Source organism: Urocampus carinirostris, chromosome 5, assembly GCF_059441175.1.
Source record: "Urocampus carinirostris isolate Australia breed hairy pipefish chromosome 5, RoL_Ucar_1.0, whole genome shotgun sequence".
NCBI lineage: Eukaryota > Metazoa > Chordata > Actinopteri > Syngnathiformes > Syngnathidae > Urocampus > Urocampus carinirostris.
This window is the reverse complement of record NC_142353.1, coordinates 24,791,668-24,810,489: the sequence shown is the minus strand read 5'-3', so window position 1 is coordinate 24,810,489 and position 18,822 is coordinate 24,791,668. Positions and strand designations below refer to the sequence as shown.

The following is an 18,822-nucleotide window of genomic DNA, read 5'->3' as shown; positions in this document are numbered from 1 at the left end:
TAATTAAACCCGCCTGGGGTACATTTCACATGGACGTGTTTTTTTCTTTTTCAGCTCCAATTAGCGCCGTGTAAAATCAATACACTGCATTCATATTCATTGCCTACAGCATCCGCAAACTATAACTCACTTGATATTTACCTTGCCATGTATACTAATTTTCCGCATATGCGTTCTCTTAATAATCCCACAAAGCTGAGTCTCACTGCTTTTACTTAGTAGACATAAGAAATACACAAACTAAATAAAATGCACGTACAAGTATTTAAGAAAGACAAAGTGGGGGTAATTATACCGCGAGCATAGACGTAACGGGCTATGTTGGTGACAAGAAAGCAAAGTATAACAGAAGAGCTAGGGAACAACATGAGGATTCCACTGCCATGCAAGGAGTTAGAAAGAAAGGGAGAGCAAGAAACAGCAGAGGGAGGTGTTGAAAGGTCTGCCGGCATTCCTGAAAGGAGCAAAGTCAATTACCATAATGAATCCCGGTCTTATCCAAGTAGAAGAGCAAAGGACGAGACAGAGGACAGAGCGGGCAGATGAAGATATGAAAATTCTTGTTTCACTCTCTGAAGGGAAACCGTGGTGTCAACGATCAATGGGGTTGCTTCAGGTCAGACATTTGACAGTTCTATTTGGTAGTCATATTATCTATATCAGTGTTTAGCAACTGGTGGGTCGCGAGCTGAAAGTGGGTCACAGACCTGTTTTCAGTAGATCACTGGCCTTTGCCTTGGCAAAAAATCCAAAGAATGGTAAAACATAACTGGGATTTACCCTGCAAATGCAAGTTGACACCCACCATTTCACACTAAAGAAGAAGACCGGGAACATGTAGAGAATAGCCAAAAGCAGGTAAAGCATAAAATATATAAGATAGGGTTTTTGTTAGATGGAAGACGAGGGTATTGAAGTAAAGCGTCATGGATTCCGTCAAAAAATACAGCTAATGGAGCATTAAAGGGAAAGTGTGTATTATTTGGCCACTAGATGTAACTGTTTGGTCTAGCACAACCAAAAAGCACATGGAAGGATACATACTACAAAGACTCAGTGTAGCCAGGTTATCGGTTATTAGTATCTACACTTTTGTGAATACAAGTTGGCCTAAGGTGTACAGGGATTACTACCCATAACTTCATAAGGAAAAGAATAGCACTAAAGTGAACTCAGATTCCTCTCTCTCTCTCTGTCTCTATCTCCCTCTCTTGACCTCAACTTTCTTCGTCATTGATTACCATTCTCAATTTTCATCCTTACAGCTGCAGTGACCTGTCTTGATTTCCCTCCTCTCACATCCCTCCCTCATCACTATTTAAACTCTCTGTCTCCTTAGCTCTGTGCTAGTTCATTGTCTTCTATGTCCTAAGCACTTGTTTTGTCTCAGTGTCCTGTTATTCCAGTGTACCTAAACCTTGTCCACTTATACGGATCAAGAGTACCACATAATGAACTCTTCAACTGTTTTCCATGCTGTTTGGACTTTCTGGAACACCGACCCTTTGCCTGCATCTTAGTCCACAATTGTTAAGCCGCTACCTGACACCTCTGCCTGGATAAAATACCACTATTTGATGCATTAATTAGTGTTTCCGCACTTTACTTCCACACCACCCTGAGTGAGTTCTTGACATACAATTGATAACTGGTTTTGCATACATTCCAAAATATCATTCAATCTTGTTCGAGAAGATTATATGAGAGTAAAGTCAAATAACAAGACACTGTGTGTGTGCACAATGCACACATTAATCCCACGTACCAAATATTTTAATTTGTTTATTCATCCATCCATCCAACCATTTTCTGGCCTGCTTATCAAAAACTAGGGACACGGAGGTGCTGGAGTTTATCCCAGCTATCTTCAGGCATTGGGGACACCCTGAACTGGTTGCCAGTGAGTCACAGGGCTCACTGAAACAGACCACCACACACTCTCACTCATACATAGGGGACGAATTGGAGACACAAATTGACCTGCCATGCATGACTAAGGAATTTGAGAGAAAACCGGGATGCCAGGAGGAAACTCCCACAGGCACGAGGAGAACATGCAAACTCTGCACGGAGAGGATGGTAGCTGGAATTGAACCCTGGACCTCCGCACCATGGGGCTGATGCGCTAACCACATAGCTGCTGTGCTGCCCCTTTGTTCATTTATTCCGTTCTTAATTTAGTCCCAGCAAAGGGGAGCAAAATTGGGTGGACGGGATCAAAAAAAGAATCCGGCTGTGACGTCCTCAAAGCGACAGCTGCAGGCAGGCAAAATGTTTTTAGCGCTGGGACATTCTTCATTCATTAGCAGTTTATTCACATATCAAGACCTAGTCCAGGGTAGGCAAACTTTTGTAGTCAGGTGCCACATTGGGTTTAAAAATTTGCCCGAAGACCTAGCTAGTTTTTCTCATTTATGAATACATACACATACAGACATGTTATATTTCTTTCTAGATTTGTTTTTTAATTACGTAGATTTGTTTCATCAAAATCATTTAGAAACACTCATAATTAAAGCCACTTTCTGTAGCCGGGGATCGTCGAGCCAAGGACCCCTCGCTTGGCCGCTACCCAGCTCTCTACGCACCAGACCCCTTTGGCCCCTCCTACAGGTGGTGAGTCCATGGGAATAGCGATCCATGTCGTCCCTTCGGGCTGTGCCCGGCCGGACCAGGCGCTCCCCAGCGGACCACACCTCCAGGCCTGGCTCCAGAAGGGGGCCCTGGTAACCCGTGTCTGGGCAAGGGAAATTGTGGTCCAATGTTATTTTTCTTCATAAAAGGGTCTTCTGATCTGCGTTTTGTCTGGCCCCTCACCTAGAACCTGTTTGCCATGGGTTACTCTACCAGGGGCTTAAAGCCCCTGACAACATAGCTCCTAGGATCATTGGGACACACAAACTCCTCCACCACCATAATGTAGCAGATGATGGAGGAGCCACTGCTCCTCCGCATTGAGAGGAGCCAGTTGAGGTGGCTCGGGCATCTGATAAGGATGCCTCCTGGACGCCTCCCTTGGGAGGTGTTCCGGGCATGTCCCACCGGCAGGAGGCCCCGGGGGCGACCCAGGACACGCTGGAGAGACTATTTCCCTAGGCTGGCCTGGGAACGCCTCGGGATCCCGTCGGATGAGCTGGAGGAGGTAGCTGGGGATAGATTCCCTTTTAAGGCTGCTGCCCTGGCGAACCGACCCTGGATAAGCGTAAGACAATGGATGAATGGATGGATGGATGGATGGATGGATGGATGGATGGATGGATGGATGGATGGATGGATGGATGGATGGATGGATGGATGGATGGATGGATGGATAATTAAAGCGAACTATATTAGAGTCCTGTTTTATTTTGTTGTTGTATTTTTGTAGTATTTCTTTTTGTATTTCTGTGTTAGTATCTTGGTTCTATTAATATAGTCATAATTTTGGAGTGTTCATGTGGTAATATTTTACCATAGTTGTATTTTTGTAGTATGTCTGCAATAAGGTTTTTGTTGTAGTAGTTGTATTTGTTTTTGGTATGAAAGCAAAATAATATATTAGGTCCCTGTTTGAGGCAGTTGATTTGATATTTTATATTGAAGTATAACTATAGTTGTATTGTGGGAGTATTTTTGTATTGGTCTTTTATTAGTATTTTTGTAATACGATTTTTGTAGTATGTCTTTACTATTTTTGTAGCATTACTCGAGTTGTATTTCTGTAGTAAATTTTTTTGCATTTCTGTAGTTTGTTTGTAGTATTTCTGTAGTAGGGTTTTCTATGTATTTCTATAGGAGGATTTTGTAGTATTTCTATAGTTTTATTTTTGTCATACCTTGTTCGCAATTTTGTAGTATTTCTGGAGTTATATTTTTGTACTACTAGTGTAGTAGTTTTTTGTAGTATTTCTGGAGTAATTTTATATTAGTACTGTATTTTTAGAGTATTTCTGTAGTATTCATTATTTTCAGAATGAAAGCAAAATAATACGTAAGGTTTCTGTTTTCAAGCACTAAATTTGATATTTAGTTTTATCGTTATTTTGTAGTACTGTAGTTTATTATTTTGCGGTTAATGGGATCCAGAGAGAGAGCGAGAGAGAGAGAGAGAGAGAGAGAGGGAGAGAGAGAGAGAGAGAGAGAGAGAGAGAGAGAGAGAGAGAGAGAGAGAGAGAGAGAGAGAGAGAGAGAGAGAGAGAGAGAGAGGGGTAACATATAGAAAACAGTTTGGTTTCAAACGTAAACAGTACTTTAGATTGGTCAATGTTTTTTGCGGCTTTCATCAAAGCGGACTTGCAGACTTACCACCTGAAAGAGGGAGAAATAGGGAGAGAAAGAAAGAAGGAGAAAGGATAAACATTTCGGCCGGTGCATTGTTTAGGCGGCATGACAAAGGACAAAGGGGGCAAGACAGAAAGTCTTCTCAGTGAGATGCAGGGGAACGCAAAGCAGGTATCCGGTCACAATACAGTATGAAAGATGCTGTAATATGATTTGGCCAATCAGCATTCAAGTTTTTGAATCAAGGAGTGCTGGCCAATCGGCTTGAATCTTGGCTCCCCTCAGTGGTGCGGGATGAATTCTATCAATTTTTTTGTTTTATTTTATTTTTTATTTTTCCTGCGAAGGAGTGAACCAGCAATAACAGATAGTAGATACACCAAGGGAGGTACGGAGCAAAGTCAGTAAAAGCGTAGCATAAAAAGTGTCCCAGATGGCTACACTCCCTCGGCTTGATGATTTCAAATTGAAAGCTGCCACGACAAGTCGCAAGAATATACCCTTACTCTGCTGAACATTTCCTGCAGCTTTGTCCTATGGCGGCGCTTCTCTTTCGTAACGTTTGCACATTACTCATGGACATATACTACCACGTGCCCTTCATAGTAAAACCTATGTGCATATACCTCAGAGTAAACAGAGCAGAAAAAGTGCCTACCGCTGTGTCTTCGCTGTAAATAATACATTGCGAGATGCAGCGGGGTTGTCGCGTCACTTTTCCTTGACTCAAAGTGATTATTCCTGCCTACAGGACACAAAGACCAACAAACCAAAACTGAGATACTCTGCATGTCAGAAATGTCCCATTGATTTCGAGACATACGGACAGCATGGAAGTTGAATCCTGCGTACATCCATGAGAACTCATTTCTCTTCTTTTTTTATTTAAAGACCAGACGGTCTATACTGATTTGCAAGGTTAACGATTGGTATCTACACTATAGTAAAGAGGTGTGGGCCTAAAGTGTACAGGAGTTACTCTCCATAACTTCATAAGGTAGAGTGTAGAACTGCAGTGTCACAATCTTGCCCTCAGGTTCCTGTCTCTCTGTCTGTCTGTCTGTCTCTCGGTCCTCTGTCTCTGTCTCACGGCCTTAACTTATTTGGTCACCAGTCACAATTTACCTCCTCACAGCTGCAGTGACCTGTCTTGAATTCCCTTCTATCACATCCGTCCCTGATCACTAATTAAACTCTCCTTCTCCTTGGCTCTGTGCTAGTTTGTTGTCTTCCATGTCACATCACAAGCAGTCTTGTCTCAACGTGTTGTTATTCCAGTGTATCAAGCCCTTGTCTACCCTTACGGATCACAAGTACCAACTGACATGCTCCTGTACTGTTTCCCTTGCTGTTTATAAATGTTCTGCATTTATATAGCGCTTTTCAAGTCAAATTTACAATGTGCCTCTTGAACCCAAGACGAGCGCTCTACCTCCTGAGCTAATGCCGCCCCATTAGACTTTCTGGAACACCGACCACTTGCCTGCATCTTGGACCTGCGCAAAGTACCATATGGAAATCTTATGCATGTTATTAGTATTCATGCTAAGTTGCATATCACATGAAGAAATCTCTTAAAGTCCCTCAGGGGAAATTCCATTTTTCACCCAGTTACATGATTTAACACACATCACAGAGAGTAATTTCCATAGTCCTTAAGAATCTTTAGCATTTAATCCCAAACAGGAGGCCTCTGACAAATTGACATTTGATGGGAAAAAGCAAATGTGAATTGATGGATGGCGGAAAGGGAGACAGACAAGAGAGGGAAAAAAATGAATAATGCTGAGGGTGAACTTGAAAGTGGCGGCTGTGGTTATTACAGAGTAGAAAGGGAAAGAGTGTTAATGAAGAGGGGAGTGATGTAAAAATTGAGGGACATTACAGCATGAGAGCGTCCATTAATAAACGATGTGTTATTAGCATTCAGGAGGTCCAAGGCACATTACTCATTACTCATACCCCCTTTTTAGTCTTTCTGACAAATTTCCGAATCTACAAATCCATAGAATAAAACTAGGCTGTGCACTATTCTAGCATCACTCGTGTAGAGACACAAAACCATTTTTGGGTGGATTTCCCATTTTGGCATGGTCACTCGAGGATATACCTGATTACTTGAAAAAGATTCTGATCCGGCAAACCTGTTTTGACCTGACAGAGTCTTTCTGGGTAAGCTGCTGAGTCAGAAAAAACAAAAAATGGCACAATGAATGAATCAATAAATAAAGGCTTCTACTTTCCATGATTTTGACTATCGCGGGTCCTTTTTGGAGCGCAACCCCCGTGAAAAACGAGGGAATTAAAGTATATCAGTACAGTATATCCATTTGGCCTGTTCTCTACAAATTGCTACTTAAAACTTTAAATTGTCCAAATTATAAAAGTGTCTTAAGTTATTGTTTGCAGGGTTGGTCTGTAAAGCTTTTGCATGGGATTACCTTGGATTGCTTAAGTGTATGAATGAGTGAATGTTTTGCTGCAGAACAAAAGGGAGCAAAATGATGAGCTCGTGTTTATGTTGGAGAGCTGATACTATTTGTGTGCGGACAGCTTGCGCTCTCAGTCAGTGTGGCTGTCACCGCGAATCAGAGAGAGCGAAGGAAGCCTCGGTCCATATGGAACGAAATCTGCGTGTGTTTGTGAGTTTGTGCACTCTATTGACGTGCAAGCCCTCATGTGGAGGAAGAATTAATCCTCTCGGGGGCCCTCGGGGTGATAGAACAGCCTTGCTTCAATTATCCGCTCCTACTCACCAAGGAATGCGCATAGTATCCTGTCGGAGTGGGTCAAAACCTGTATCGATCGGGCCTGATCGACCGTTCATAACTGGACGTGTAAAACCTTCTGCGGCTTAATTGGCGACAGATTGATAGTTGTGAAGCTGCCATGGTTTGGCCCGTCACTCAGGAACACTTCTCAGTGCTACACAGGCTTTTTCGTGTCTCTTTACTGGGGGATTGGCAAATCGATCCAAATGTCGATATGACCAATACCAAGCGGGTACTTGCACCTGATCGATAGTATTATCCTTGGATCAATACTCCGCCCTGTCTCGGCAACTCTCTGAGTCTATGTCTGAGTGAGTGACTGACAGGCACACTTTTAGCTGCTTCCCCTTACTGGCCCCTTGTCGGCTTGCTGCGTTCTGCCTCCCAGGCAGAGGGGAGGGAAAGGACAGAATGAAAGAACAGGTAAATCCATCGCCCCACCCCTACCAAAATTACAGAGGCAAACAGGAAGCGCAATGGTGTGTGGACTGTTAAAGTGGTTCGCTACTGTGGCAACACCACAAATGTAAGTTAACACATGGAAAAAGGTCACACTAAAGAGATCAACAAGCTACAACTGAAATTGTAAGCATCTTTGTAAAATAAATCCCTTGTCACATTTGTAACACAGCCTAAATAGGGGTCTTAAACTCAATTTACTCAGGGGCACAATAAATCCTTTGATAAAAACAATTTACTGTTATCATAAATTCATCCATTCATCCATCCATCCATCCATCCACTGCTTATCCTCAGCAGGGGTAGTGGGGGTGCTGGAGCCCATTCCAGCTATTTTCGGGCAGTGGGCAGGGGACACCCTGAACTGGTTGTCAGTGTCAGCCAGTCACAGGGCACACAGAGACAGACAAGTCACTCGCTCATTTACACCTAGGGACAATTTTGATTGGCCAATTAACCTGACATGCATTTTTTTGGAATGTGGGAGAGAACCGGAGCACCCGGAGGAAACCCACACAAGCACGGGGAGAACATACAAACTCCACACAGGAGGTTCGATCTCATGACCACAGAACTGTGCTGCACACGCGCTGACTACTTTGCCGCCATGCTGCCCTGTTATAATGACAACAAATTGTATTTTATTATTCTATTCACTTCTAAATGTTAACCACTCATCCGCCGTGATATATATATATAGTATATTTAGCGTGTTTCTCTTGACTTTGTTTCTGAAGAATTTGTAATAGAATATTTATATCTTTATTATAATGCTAAAGTTTGTATTGTAGTTATTTAATAGAAAATACAGTTTAGTGCCTGAAATCTTAGTGCTATGTTGATTGTAATTAACAACCAACTCAATGTTAGATGTCAATTATTTAACGATAATGACATTTCCCAGCAAAAAGTATCAGTAACAGATCAGTATAAATCGATACCACCCCGTATTCTCTTGGATTGGATCAATACCGAAATTCTCAGCATCACCCGTCCCTAGTCTTTGCGAGCGATTCAAACCCCTAAATGCTGCCGATAGAATCAAAACAAAAAAACAGCTAAACATCCTTGCGACAAAGGTGTTTGATGGCCCAGCCTAGGTACAGTTACAGCCTGTTTAAAAATGCAAGGGGTCTAACTTTACGAATCACGCCACCTATTCAACAAGCAGCTCTATTGGACGCTGTGTGATCCGCAATGTGACGCCTGGCGACACGGTCTCACGATTTCTTTCAAATTGGGTGCGATGGTTCAGTTAGGTTAGGGTGTGTGTGTTGTATCCGAACCAGCCTCCGAGTTGTGTATCGCTGCTCTAATTGGTGTACTCTCGACTCCTCTAAAGGCAAAGTCCAGCACACAAACAAGTCTGAATGAATTAATGTATGAAGAGGTTATGCTGGTTTTGTTTCAGCATCTTTTTCTTCATGACCATTAGAACAGCCTAGAGCAGGGGTGGCGAACACGTGGCTCTAGAGCCGCATGCGGCTCTTGGCCAATAAGAATGCAGCTATTTGCTTCATCATATTTTCTATATACTGTGGCTCTTTGCCTTGTTGCATGTTTAGTTTTTGTTTTGTGTGTATTGAGGGTGGACACTTTCCTTGAAATCAACACAAGAACGATACTTGTTTTATTAAAAGAAGAGGAGTGTGTTATGGGAAATAATATGTTTGTATTGTGTGTGGTCAGTGCGTGCTGTGGCTCTTTTGACTCTCACAGTTAAAAATTTCGGCTTTTTGTGTCAAACTTGTTTCCCACCCCTGGCCTAGAGGTAAGATCCCGGGCCTGGGCCCAAACCGGACACGGATTTCTGGCCGGGTTTGGGCTTAAAATTTCAATCAAAAGTCAGGCCAGTCAGGCTTTTGTCCTGCCGTTTTTTCCCCTCTTCATGGAAGATCTAAACAGCATGCTCTTACTTTTACTCAAGTAATTATTTGGATAAAGAAAATGCTTACCAAACTATCGCTTTAACTCAAAATCAATTAATCCAAATAACTTTTCCTCCTCTGTGTTGGGGCAAAAGTCACGCGGCTTCCTCCTTACACCTCCCTTACGACAGACGTAATTTGTGCTTCTTGCCATTAGCTCACAATCTTTTAAATCTTTCATTATTCTTTTGGCCAAATATTTCACTATTTGCAGTGAGTAATCTGCAGATCTCTGATTTTTTTTAAGTGTTGTTTTGTTTAGTTTCACTTTCGTCTGCTGCACGTCCCCAAGATGCGCACATCGGTGTCAAACTGTTCATTTAGGCGCCGCACTTGCTGTACACACTTGATTTAAGGGACTCTGCCCTATGTAAACTCCAAGCTGCGTAGTTCAGTGGAAATGCAAAGTTCGGCGCTCAAGTACGCACGGCCGGAGTAAAGCTTTATGTTTACTTTGGTGGCAAAATAAAGCTTTGGGTTTATTTCGGATTTTTTATCAAGTCATGAAAATTCGTCGTTTTTTGGCGAGTTCAAGTTTACATACCCGCACCTCGGATCGGGTCGGGCTGAATTTTTTAGGCCCGATCTGACCTTTAGAACAGTTAAAAAATATCCTGAGAGATGAGAATGTGGAATGGGCAGAGTCTTTTTTCCTGATTGATGAGTGTAAAGTTCAGTGGACACTCAAAATAAGGAGAGCAAACATCAATGAAATTTAAATTTGCAAGAAGAACCGGGAAGCGAGCCTTTCTTTATTTAAATTTCCTAGCTTACAATAACAGATCCACCCTTAAGTGTGTGGAAATCAAAGAACAACAACCTCATGGGCCGATAGTGACAAATATGTAAACAGTCTATAAAAGTCAAAACAAAAAACAACGGTGCACAATAATGAACTGGCAACATATGCAATCCCCTTTGCAGGTGTCCAAACACCTAAGCTTCTTGTTTGGTGTGCATCCATGCCCACGCATGAGGACGCCTGGTCTTAGGACAGGGGTGGCCAACCAAGGCCTTGAGAACCGAATCCCTGTATGTTTTCTGAGTTTTTCTGCTCAAATTCAGGTGAAAATGAGTTGATAATTTGAGTTACATGAGTTGGGAAAAGAAACCTCTAAAACATGCAGGACATGCGTGTCTCAAAGACTGGGTTGGCCACCCCGGTCTTAGCAGGTTAACAACAGAATGAACTTATCGCTGATGGATTTACAGCCTGGTTGCTGGATACATCTAAAGGACAAGGAGTTCCAAAAGTCCTAGACACATGTAAAGTTCCCATATCTCCTCAACTATGAATGGTGGTAAGATTAAAAGTTGGGCCATTTTAAAGCTAATTCCATTGAGTTTTTTTAAGAGTATTGCTTTTTTTTTTTTTTTTCAGACACAAAAGCGTTTTGTGTGCTTGAATTTGCTTCGTGATCCCTTTGGTTGCGCTGGAAAAAGTGGCTGGGTTTAGGTGGTTCTGGGCTTACCCGCTGAGGCTGCTGCCCTTGAAAAGCGTAAGGTGGGATGGATGAAGGGATGGACGAATGTGCAGAATTTCAATATGAATAAATACAATATTGCCATGATAGACTGACCACATTGAGTAGTTTACGCATCTGGCTCCTGATTTGATGATAGCATTCGATTATCATGTGATCAGATCGGTACAACCCATATTAAAAGCGCAATTTGTGTTGAATACTTGTGTCAGAATCGCTGGCGATTTATTTTGATCTTGACAAAAAAGCCATACCTGCTATAGATACCATATATGGGTTTGTCCTGATACTGGATCAGCATATTGTGCCGTTTAGCTTTCTATGTGGTGACACCGCAGATCACCGACTTATTTTATTTATTTTAGGACAACAATCTGTCTTTTTGGCTCAGCACATTGAGTTTAATCAGGCTCACACAAACACAAACACACAATCACATACAGGGCAGACGTAAGAGGATGCACTCATGCTTGGCTTTAGTTCTTTGAGGGCATATCGAATGGAAACACATTTGACGACGATGCTCCTGTTGTTGAAAGAAAAGCTAACTGGTAGTGTCAAACAAAAATGAACATTGTTATGAATGAATGGCATTTGCCAACAAATTCTTTACGCATTCACATTTCAATTGCATTTTATAACTGTAGAGGGAGCCTGAAAGGCAGAGTTCAATGTTTGGAGGCTATAAACAAGGAGTCTTCTTACATAATATAATTTGTTAGTCAGTGATCCCAATGGGTTCACTCATAAAATACATTTTGCATTTTCTTAAAATTTTGTTCTGTCTTTTGACTATGTTGTTCTTTTTCTTTTGTACAAGACTACTGAGTGATATAATTGCAATAATGGGAAGGGTGGTTTGTTAATTTTGTCATGTGATGTTCTTAGCACTGAGCCTGACAAGAAAAATGAAATGAGAAATCAAATGCCATACTGCATTCATGAATAGGACAGGTTCTATTGAATTCAGAGGTTTCAAACATAATTTATTTGGGGGCTATCGGAGATGGGGTCTGGGTGAGGTCCGGCCGGCCAAATCAAGTTTTCCGCAAAACGGTTCTGATATAAAGATTCCACTCTTCTCAAGTATTGTTTTTTTTTTTTTTTTTTTTTTATAAATTCCTAACACAAAAGAAGATCTAAAAATAAAAATAAGCATTTATTAATTTTCATATTCATTCTTAATCAATCAGTAATAGATTGAGACATAATCAGTTAGGGCTGCAATTTAAAGTGTGTACTATTCAGCGCCACTTAGTGGAAAAAAAAAACCGTCATTCATGAAAAAAAAGTGATTAATTAATCAGCAAAAATACGACATATGACAACGTGTGCTTTTAACAATAAAAATGAAACCTTGCTCAATGATATTTCCATACCTGTCAATCTGTACGATTTGCCGTACAAAGTACGTTTATTATGCATTTTAAGACGCGGAAATTTGTACGGAAAAATGCAAATTTGTCAATTATGGGTACCGTCCGGTATACACCGACTTGACTATCACGAAACGGCAAATCAATCAAGTCAAACGAGTTCGCCGCGGTAGCCTCTATCTCAGTATTGTTTTTCTCGTTGCAAACGAAGCGAGCGGTTTGATGCAACTGTGCGAATGCGTCTACCGCCTGGGGATTTCCCATTATGCATCATTCTGATCACACGTGAACAAAGCGAAAGCAGAGCAGTATGCCTACATTACAACATAGTTTTGAATTTTCTTTGTATACAATCATCAAGTCGCAATGGCCGAACCTGAAATAAAACGCCATAAGTCATTCTGATCTGAAAACAACAGGCGGTGTTGATTGAGTAAATTTGAAATACATGTGGTCTTAAAAAACATTGTCATGTGGTAGTTGTGTAGTGAAAGGAAGTCCGTCTCTTTTTAGAGAACCGTCTTTTTTGGCTCAACTCAATAAAGAGAGCCGGCTCTCAAACGGCTTTGATGCATTATATTACGAATTATTATGTTGTATAAAGAAGTTAAGAAAAAAAGGAAGTATAAAAGGAGAAAATGAAAAAAAGACAGGTATTATTCTACTTAATTATATTTGCATGTATTTTCTCCTTCTACAGTGAACGGCCAAGATATTTAATTTTGAACTTTTTTTTATAATAAACCTCATTCATGTCGAGCAACTCAGTATCTCACAACAAAATGTTATTTATTAACAATATATATGATATAACGAAACACATGTACAATATAACATGTTAAACTACATAAATAAACACGTTTGAAAAAAAATTATGGTGTAAGATTTTTTTGTATTTTGTAAGGGAAAATACGACAGTTTTTAAGGGCATGGAGCCGTGGAGGTTGATAGGTATGTATTTCAAAAGTTTCCAACAATATGAATTTGAGACGGTGGTGAAGAGAGTGATAATATTTACACATTCAAGTTACAACTGCATGAAAATTTCGTTTTTAAAGAAAGGTTATTACGAAAAAATAGAATGTTTTGAAAATACTTTCAATTTTCCGACGACTCTCATTGAAGGAGCTGTACATATCTTGCCTTAAATTCATGATTGCAAGCTAAGTCCGCTAATTCATAATGCTCGTGCAAGTATGTGCATTTATTAGACACGCTCAAATAAACTCATTTTTTTCATGTTCCTTGGAGTTCGGTTTGGCATTTGGACTGTACTCGAAGACCTATTATTAATGTCACCATTTTCATGCTACACATACAAAAAAAAAACATGGGGACAAGCATGACGTCACTCCCCTGCACTCTCTCCAGTCCCCATTCATCGAATCGAATGTTAGTTAATAACCGTAAGATAAAAGCAGATAGGAACAGTAAAAAATAAAGTATAAGGTCTCATTGAACTCAGACATCATTAAGATATGCTTAATACAGAAAATAGTTTACTTTCAAATGTTAAGGGCACCTCAAACGACGCACCTGCCTTTAAATAATTCAAAACTGAATTTATAAAATTAAAAAATATCCTCCATCAAACCGATTTGTGGTGTAAAAAAAAGTTCCTTCCGGTAGACACAATAATTGATGAGAACTATATCGGTGTGTGCCAACAAAGAAAGTGCTCATGCGCCTCTCTCCACATAATCATCATCAATGACTGGAAAAGCTCCTCCTCATCACACGGCGCTTATTCCCAACACTGAGCTTTGCAGACATTAAGTGCATTGTCTAAGAACCCCCTGCATGTGACAGTTCATGTAATTTATGTGTCTTATTGCATTTTTGTGGCGTGTAGGGAGTCACTGTTTGTTGCCACTGAACGGGGACGTTTTTAATTCCCGGCAGTTTGCAAAAAAAGTCACTTTGCACTGTTGCAGATTTTACACTAGTCGAAATTTTCCATAAGATACACTCTCTGTTTTCTCTGTATATCTTTTTGAAGTCAAAAGTGAAAAAAGTGGACGTCGACGGAAAGGAGGAGAAGAGAAAGATGCCAAGTGACACTTGCTGGAAATCAAGCTTTGAGCGCAGTGGCGTCAAATGCACGCAATTACATAACTTATCCTCACGCGCCGACAAATGCTGAAGAAAGCAACACTTTGAAACAGAATAAAGTGCAAACGCCAACCATTACTTATGATTTCTCCGCATAAAAGGCGATTCTAAGCTTCTTACCTGCATGATGCTTGTTGGTGTTGCTTTTTCTCGGACGTCCTCTCCGCGCGCACCCAAACCTCCGACTGACGCTCAGGCGACGTGAATGTGAAGGAATGCAACGCGCTCCACTCGTGCGTTTGGTAAGTGAGAGATGAAGAGAGAGATAGAGAGAGGGAGAGAGAGGGAAGGGGTGTGTAGGTAGAGGACGAGAGGGGTATGCATGTGCAGATATTTAAGAGTGGGAGCCAAATGACACAGAAACGTGTAGTCAACAGGAGCGCTTGTAATGCGCAGAGATTGCAGCGGACACATCTGCAGAAGGAAGAGGGAGATAGAGGGGTCGAAATCTGAAAAAAAGCAGAAAAATATGTTTAGAAAAGCTTTCCATGATTGTAAAAGATTGTAACGTGGTAAGCTGTGCGTGCATTGTTGAGGCAGAACGGCTTAACCCAGTAGTCAAGACAAGTCAAGTCACATTTATTTATATAGCCCTCAATCACAAAAATGTCTCAAAGGACTGCACAGGATTACAATTACACAGTTACCTGATCTTAAACCAACATGCGGGCAAGGAACAACTTCAAACCTCAGCGTGAGGAAAAAAGAAACCTTGAGAAGGGGCCTCACAAGTGGTAATCCCCCTTCCAGGATGACATGGGTGAAATAGATTTCGCATTACAGTACACAAACATAGTAAACACTAGGTAAGATATTGAAAATTTGTCCGGAAAGTGCATGATAGCAACGACGCCCCTAGCCTGTAAACTGACCAAATATCATACGTGCTGCCTAGAATGTTTTGTTATTTAGTCCATGAAAGAGACAAAAATCATTGCTTCTGGCCCTTTTATTCGAACAACCCAAACTTTCAATATCTGGCAATATCTACCATAAATGTGTATTATGTCTGCGTGCGTGTGTGTGCCCTTATCTGTGCAAACCAAATAAATATGTTTAGAGCCGCAAATAATGAAAAGCTTTATCGACAACTCTTTCCATGTTTGTAGACAAGTGTGACGGAGCAAGCTGCGCGTGCATTGTTGAGGCAGAACGGCTGAACCCAGTATTGACCAACTATCTATGGATTTTTTGTTATTTTGGCCATGAAAGAGTCAGAAATCCTTTTATGAGAGGTTATCTCTGGCTCTTTTTTCAGAACAACCCAAACATTCAATATCTGGCAATATCTACCAGAAATATGTATTGAGACAATGTAAAATGGACATGTGACCATCCGGATGGAATCCACCACAGCCAGGTTGACTACATCATGATTCCACAATGTTTCAAAAGTGGAATCTGGTCAGCCAGCACATGTGATGTGGGACACGATAACGACCTGGTCACAGTGAACTTCCGCGTTCGCCTCCAGATGGTCAAGATATCACGGAACCCACGGATTAAAGTTTGACCTTCAGCAACTGAAAGACACACAGGTGGACGGGAGCTTCCAGGCCTTTATCGGTGGAAAGTTTTCTCCGTTTCTCGGCTTGGGCAAAGATGTCAAAACCCTGAACATCAAGTTCTCAGAAAAAATGACAGAAGCACCAAAATAAATTGTAGGACCACACTGGAAGAAGATAAAGATGTGGGTAATGATGCATTATTCTTTTTTATTGCATTATTATTGTAACTTAGGCCAGTTTTCTACGTTGCAATTATTTTTTTACCTATTCATCCTTACAGTCTTCTACCTTTCTTTTATCTTCAAAGTCTTTATTACATGTTTTACCCTGTAGTGCCATGTCTAATCATATTGCATTCAATGTTTCACAATGTTGATGACGATATTGACAATTAAATTCAGTTCAATTCAACAATAAAATAATTTCTAATTGACTAGAGCAATAGTTTTAAAAGTTATTTTTCTTTTGAGGCAGACTTCAAAGACCTCTGATGAATATGATGACACATTCAATGTCTTGATTTGTGCTGAAAGACATGCAGGCAAGAGTTAAACAAGCAGACTGTGCAACGACGTTTTAAGGCAGCAACATAAAATCTTCATCTGCTGTCTCCTTTCTGATCAAGGCTGACAATTTGGTCATGTCAGATGAAGGGAGATCCTTAGAGCCTGTAAGTGTGTGTGATGACTTATATTTCAGTATGTAATTGCCGTAAGAGCAATGGGTGCAAAAAGATTAAATTAAAACCGCTGTTTTAGTCTAAAGCTCACTCTTTTTGTACTCACTGTGGTACTGAATTCATTTAGAAGACCTTCACTGATGTGGTAAGTAGTAATCAAGCTGGGTCGTGCTGTCTTACACATCCTATTGATTGAAAAATGAAGAGCCAAGGTATGTAAATAGGTACAGGTATTAATAGGTAATGGGAATATAGCACCTAGGCTGTTGGGCAGAGCGAGACAAGCTACTGTAATAGTTCTAGGTTCTGTGAGTGGTAAAATTAATAAAGAAAACCCCTGAGTCAATATTAATTTGAACAGAAGACGGCAAATTCATAAATAATGGACAAGACAACAGGCAACTGGTGGAAACATATGTCAGCCTGGAGAGGGATGTGTTCCCCTACTACCTGAGTGGTTAAGGGATCCACCAACCAACCAACCAACCAACCAACTAACCAACCAACCAACCAACCAACCAACCAACCAACCAACCAACCAACCAACCAGAAGCGCCAACTAGAAGCGCCAACCAGACGCGCCAACAAACAGGTTCCAGGTGTAGGCTTTGCGGACAATCTGACAAAGGTAAGCTGTAAGGCAGGGCTTCAAATACAGATCTTGATTGACAGGGAATTCAAAACAGCTGGTGGTAAACGAGAATAGACAGGTGGTCCAGATCAGGGTGCAGTGACAGAGCAGGGAGATGATTGGTGCTGGTTACCGGTCGAGAGAGAACAAAAATATATTCAGTTTTTTTATTTAAAGAATAAAATTTTGACAAAGGGGTGGCTAAACCCAGTTCGAACAAGGGGTGGCTAAACCTAGCTCGAACTAATTACAATAACGTGTAAATTTACACCGAAAATAGCCAAGTCAAGTAAGAATATTAAATGTAATCAACAGTGACATAAAAAATCAAAAGGATATCTCAAATTTGATTCAAATGTAAAAATGTTACAATGACCAATATTTTCTTAGTGTATCAAAGCAACCTTTTAAAACTATAAAAAGAATACAAAGGAAACTCAGCTAGAGCCATTTTTTGTCATTTGTGAATCACATTGTCACTGGTTGGGAGATTTGTTTTTTCAAGCAATGTCTCGTTAACAATTGCTTTTGCTACTCACAGGTTCTGTCTGTTGTCTACGATAGTGTGCGTGTTCTGCCTGAAGTGAGCAATGACGAAAGACGGGCTATTGTTTTTTTTTGTTGTTGTTGTATAATCCTTTTATTTACTTGTTTTTAACTTGTTTTTTGACGGCAGTTACAGGAAGAACTAAAATTGCGTTCCATAAGTTGCAGTAGTGAACTTTATTTATGTTTAACCCACTTTTGACCACTGGCTCAGGGGACAATGTGTCATATTTCTACCATTGGTATGGGTGTGGGTTTACATCTTTTTTGGGGTTATCTCTGCCAATGAAATGTATTAGAATAAACGCATGATGGTGTTGCTGTCTTCACAGAATTCTCTCCATTTGTGTGAGCTTTTTGAGAGGGAATGACCAATGCTGTTGCAGCAAAATGTCATTGCACTATATTCTAATGCACTTACAAGTCAATCCAGTCTATAAGCACCACCTTGAAAATATTTTGCCCAGCCAAATTGTCTTTTTATCTTTCTATCTATCTAAATCCTTATTACGTGTTAATCCGGGGATTCCACGTCTAATTTTGTTGTCAATGACAAAAAAGACAATTGTAAAGTGATGATTAATGCTAAAAGCTACAGTGTTTCAAAAAATTCTATATCCTTTGAGACGTATGAGTAAGGAAAATGAGATTCAAAAGTATTAATGTTGAAGATCGTAAGATTTATTCGTCCAAATCAGAATGTGGAATTCCAACGCATGTGGATTATGTGAAGGATTTCAGATTTGTCCAATATGTATAGTGTCTGAGACACGGCATACGTCAAATCGGTAATCTAGCTGAATCATATCTTGGGTGACAGTCTGCAACAGATTACTATTTTTTTTATAATTTTTATATACAAATTATCTGTTCAGGAGTTAATATAGGGATATACATATAGTTTTTATAATATGTATTGTTAAATTTCAAAGGATATCATTTTTTTGAAACACCCTGTACAAATAATTTGATAAGTAATCACAGTTTGCACTGTATTCGTCCCGAATTTGCAAATCGGAATTTTTGCGGTTGCAAATTTAGAGGGGCTTTTAAAATAGCACATAGGTT

The 18,822-nt window shown here is 40.5% G+C and overlaps 1 protein-coding gene across 1 annotated transcript in view; it reads right to left on the bottom strand.

Annotated features, from left to right (window-relative positions):
• Positions 1-14,673, bottom strand: part of kcnip3a (Kv channel interacting protein 3a, calsenilin) — a 55,404-nt gene extending 40,731 nt beyond the window's left edge. The window contains exon 1 of the mRNA XM_088336279.1: positions 14,511-14,673. Within this exon, the coding sequence (XP_088192405.1) occupies positions 14,511-14,516 (6 nt within the window). The 5' untranslated portion in view covers positions 14,517-14,673. The remainder of the gene's footprint in view (positions 1-14,510) is intronic.
• Between the last annotated feature and the right edge of the window lie 4,149 nt (positions 14,674-18,822).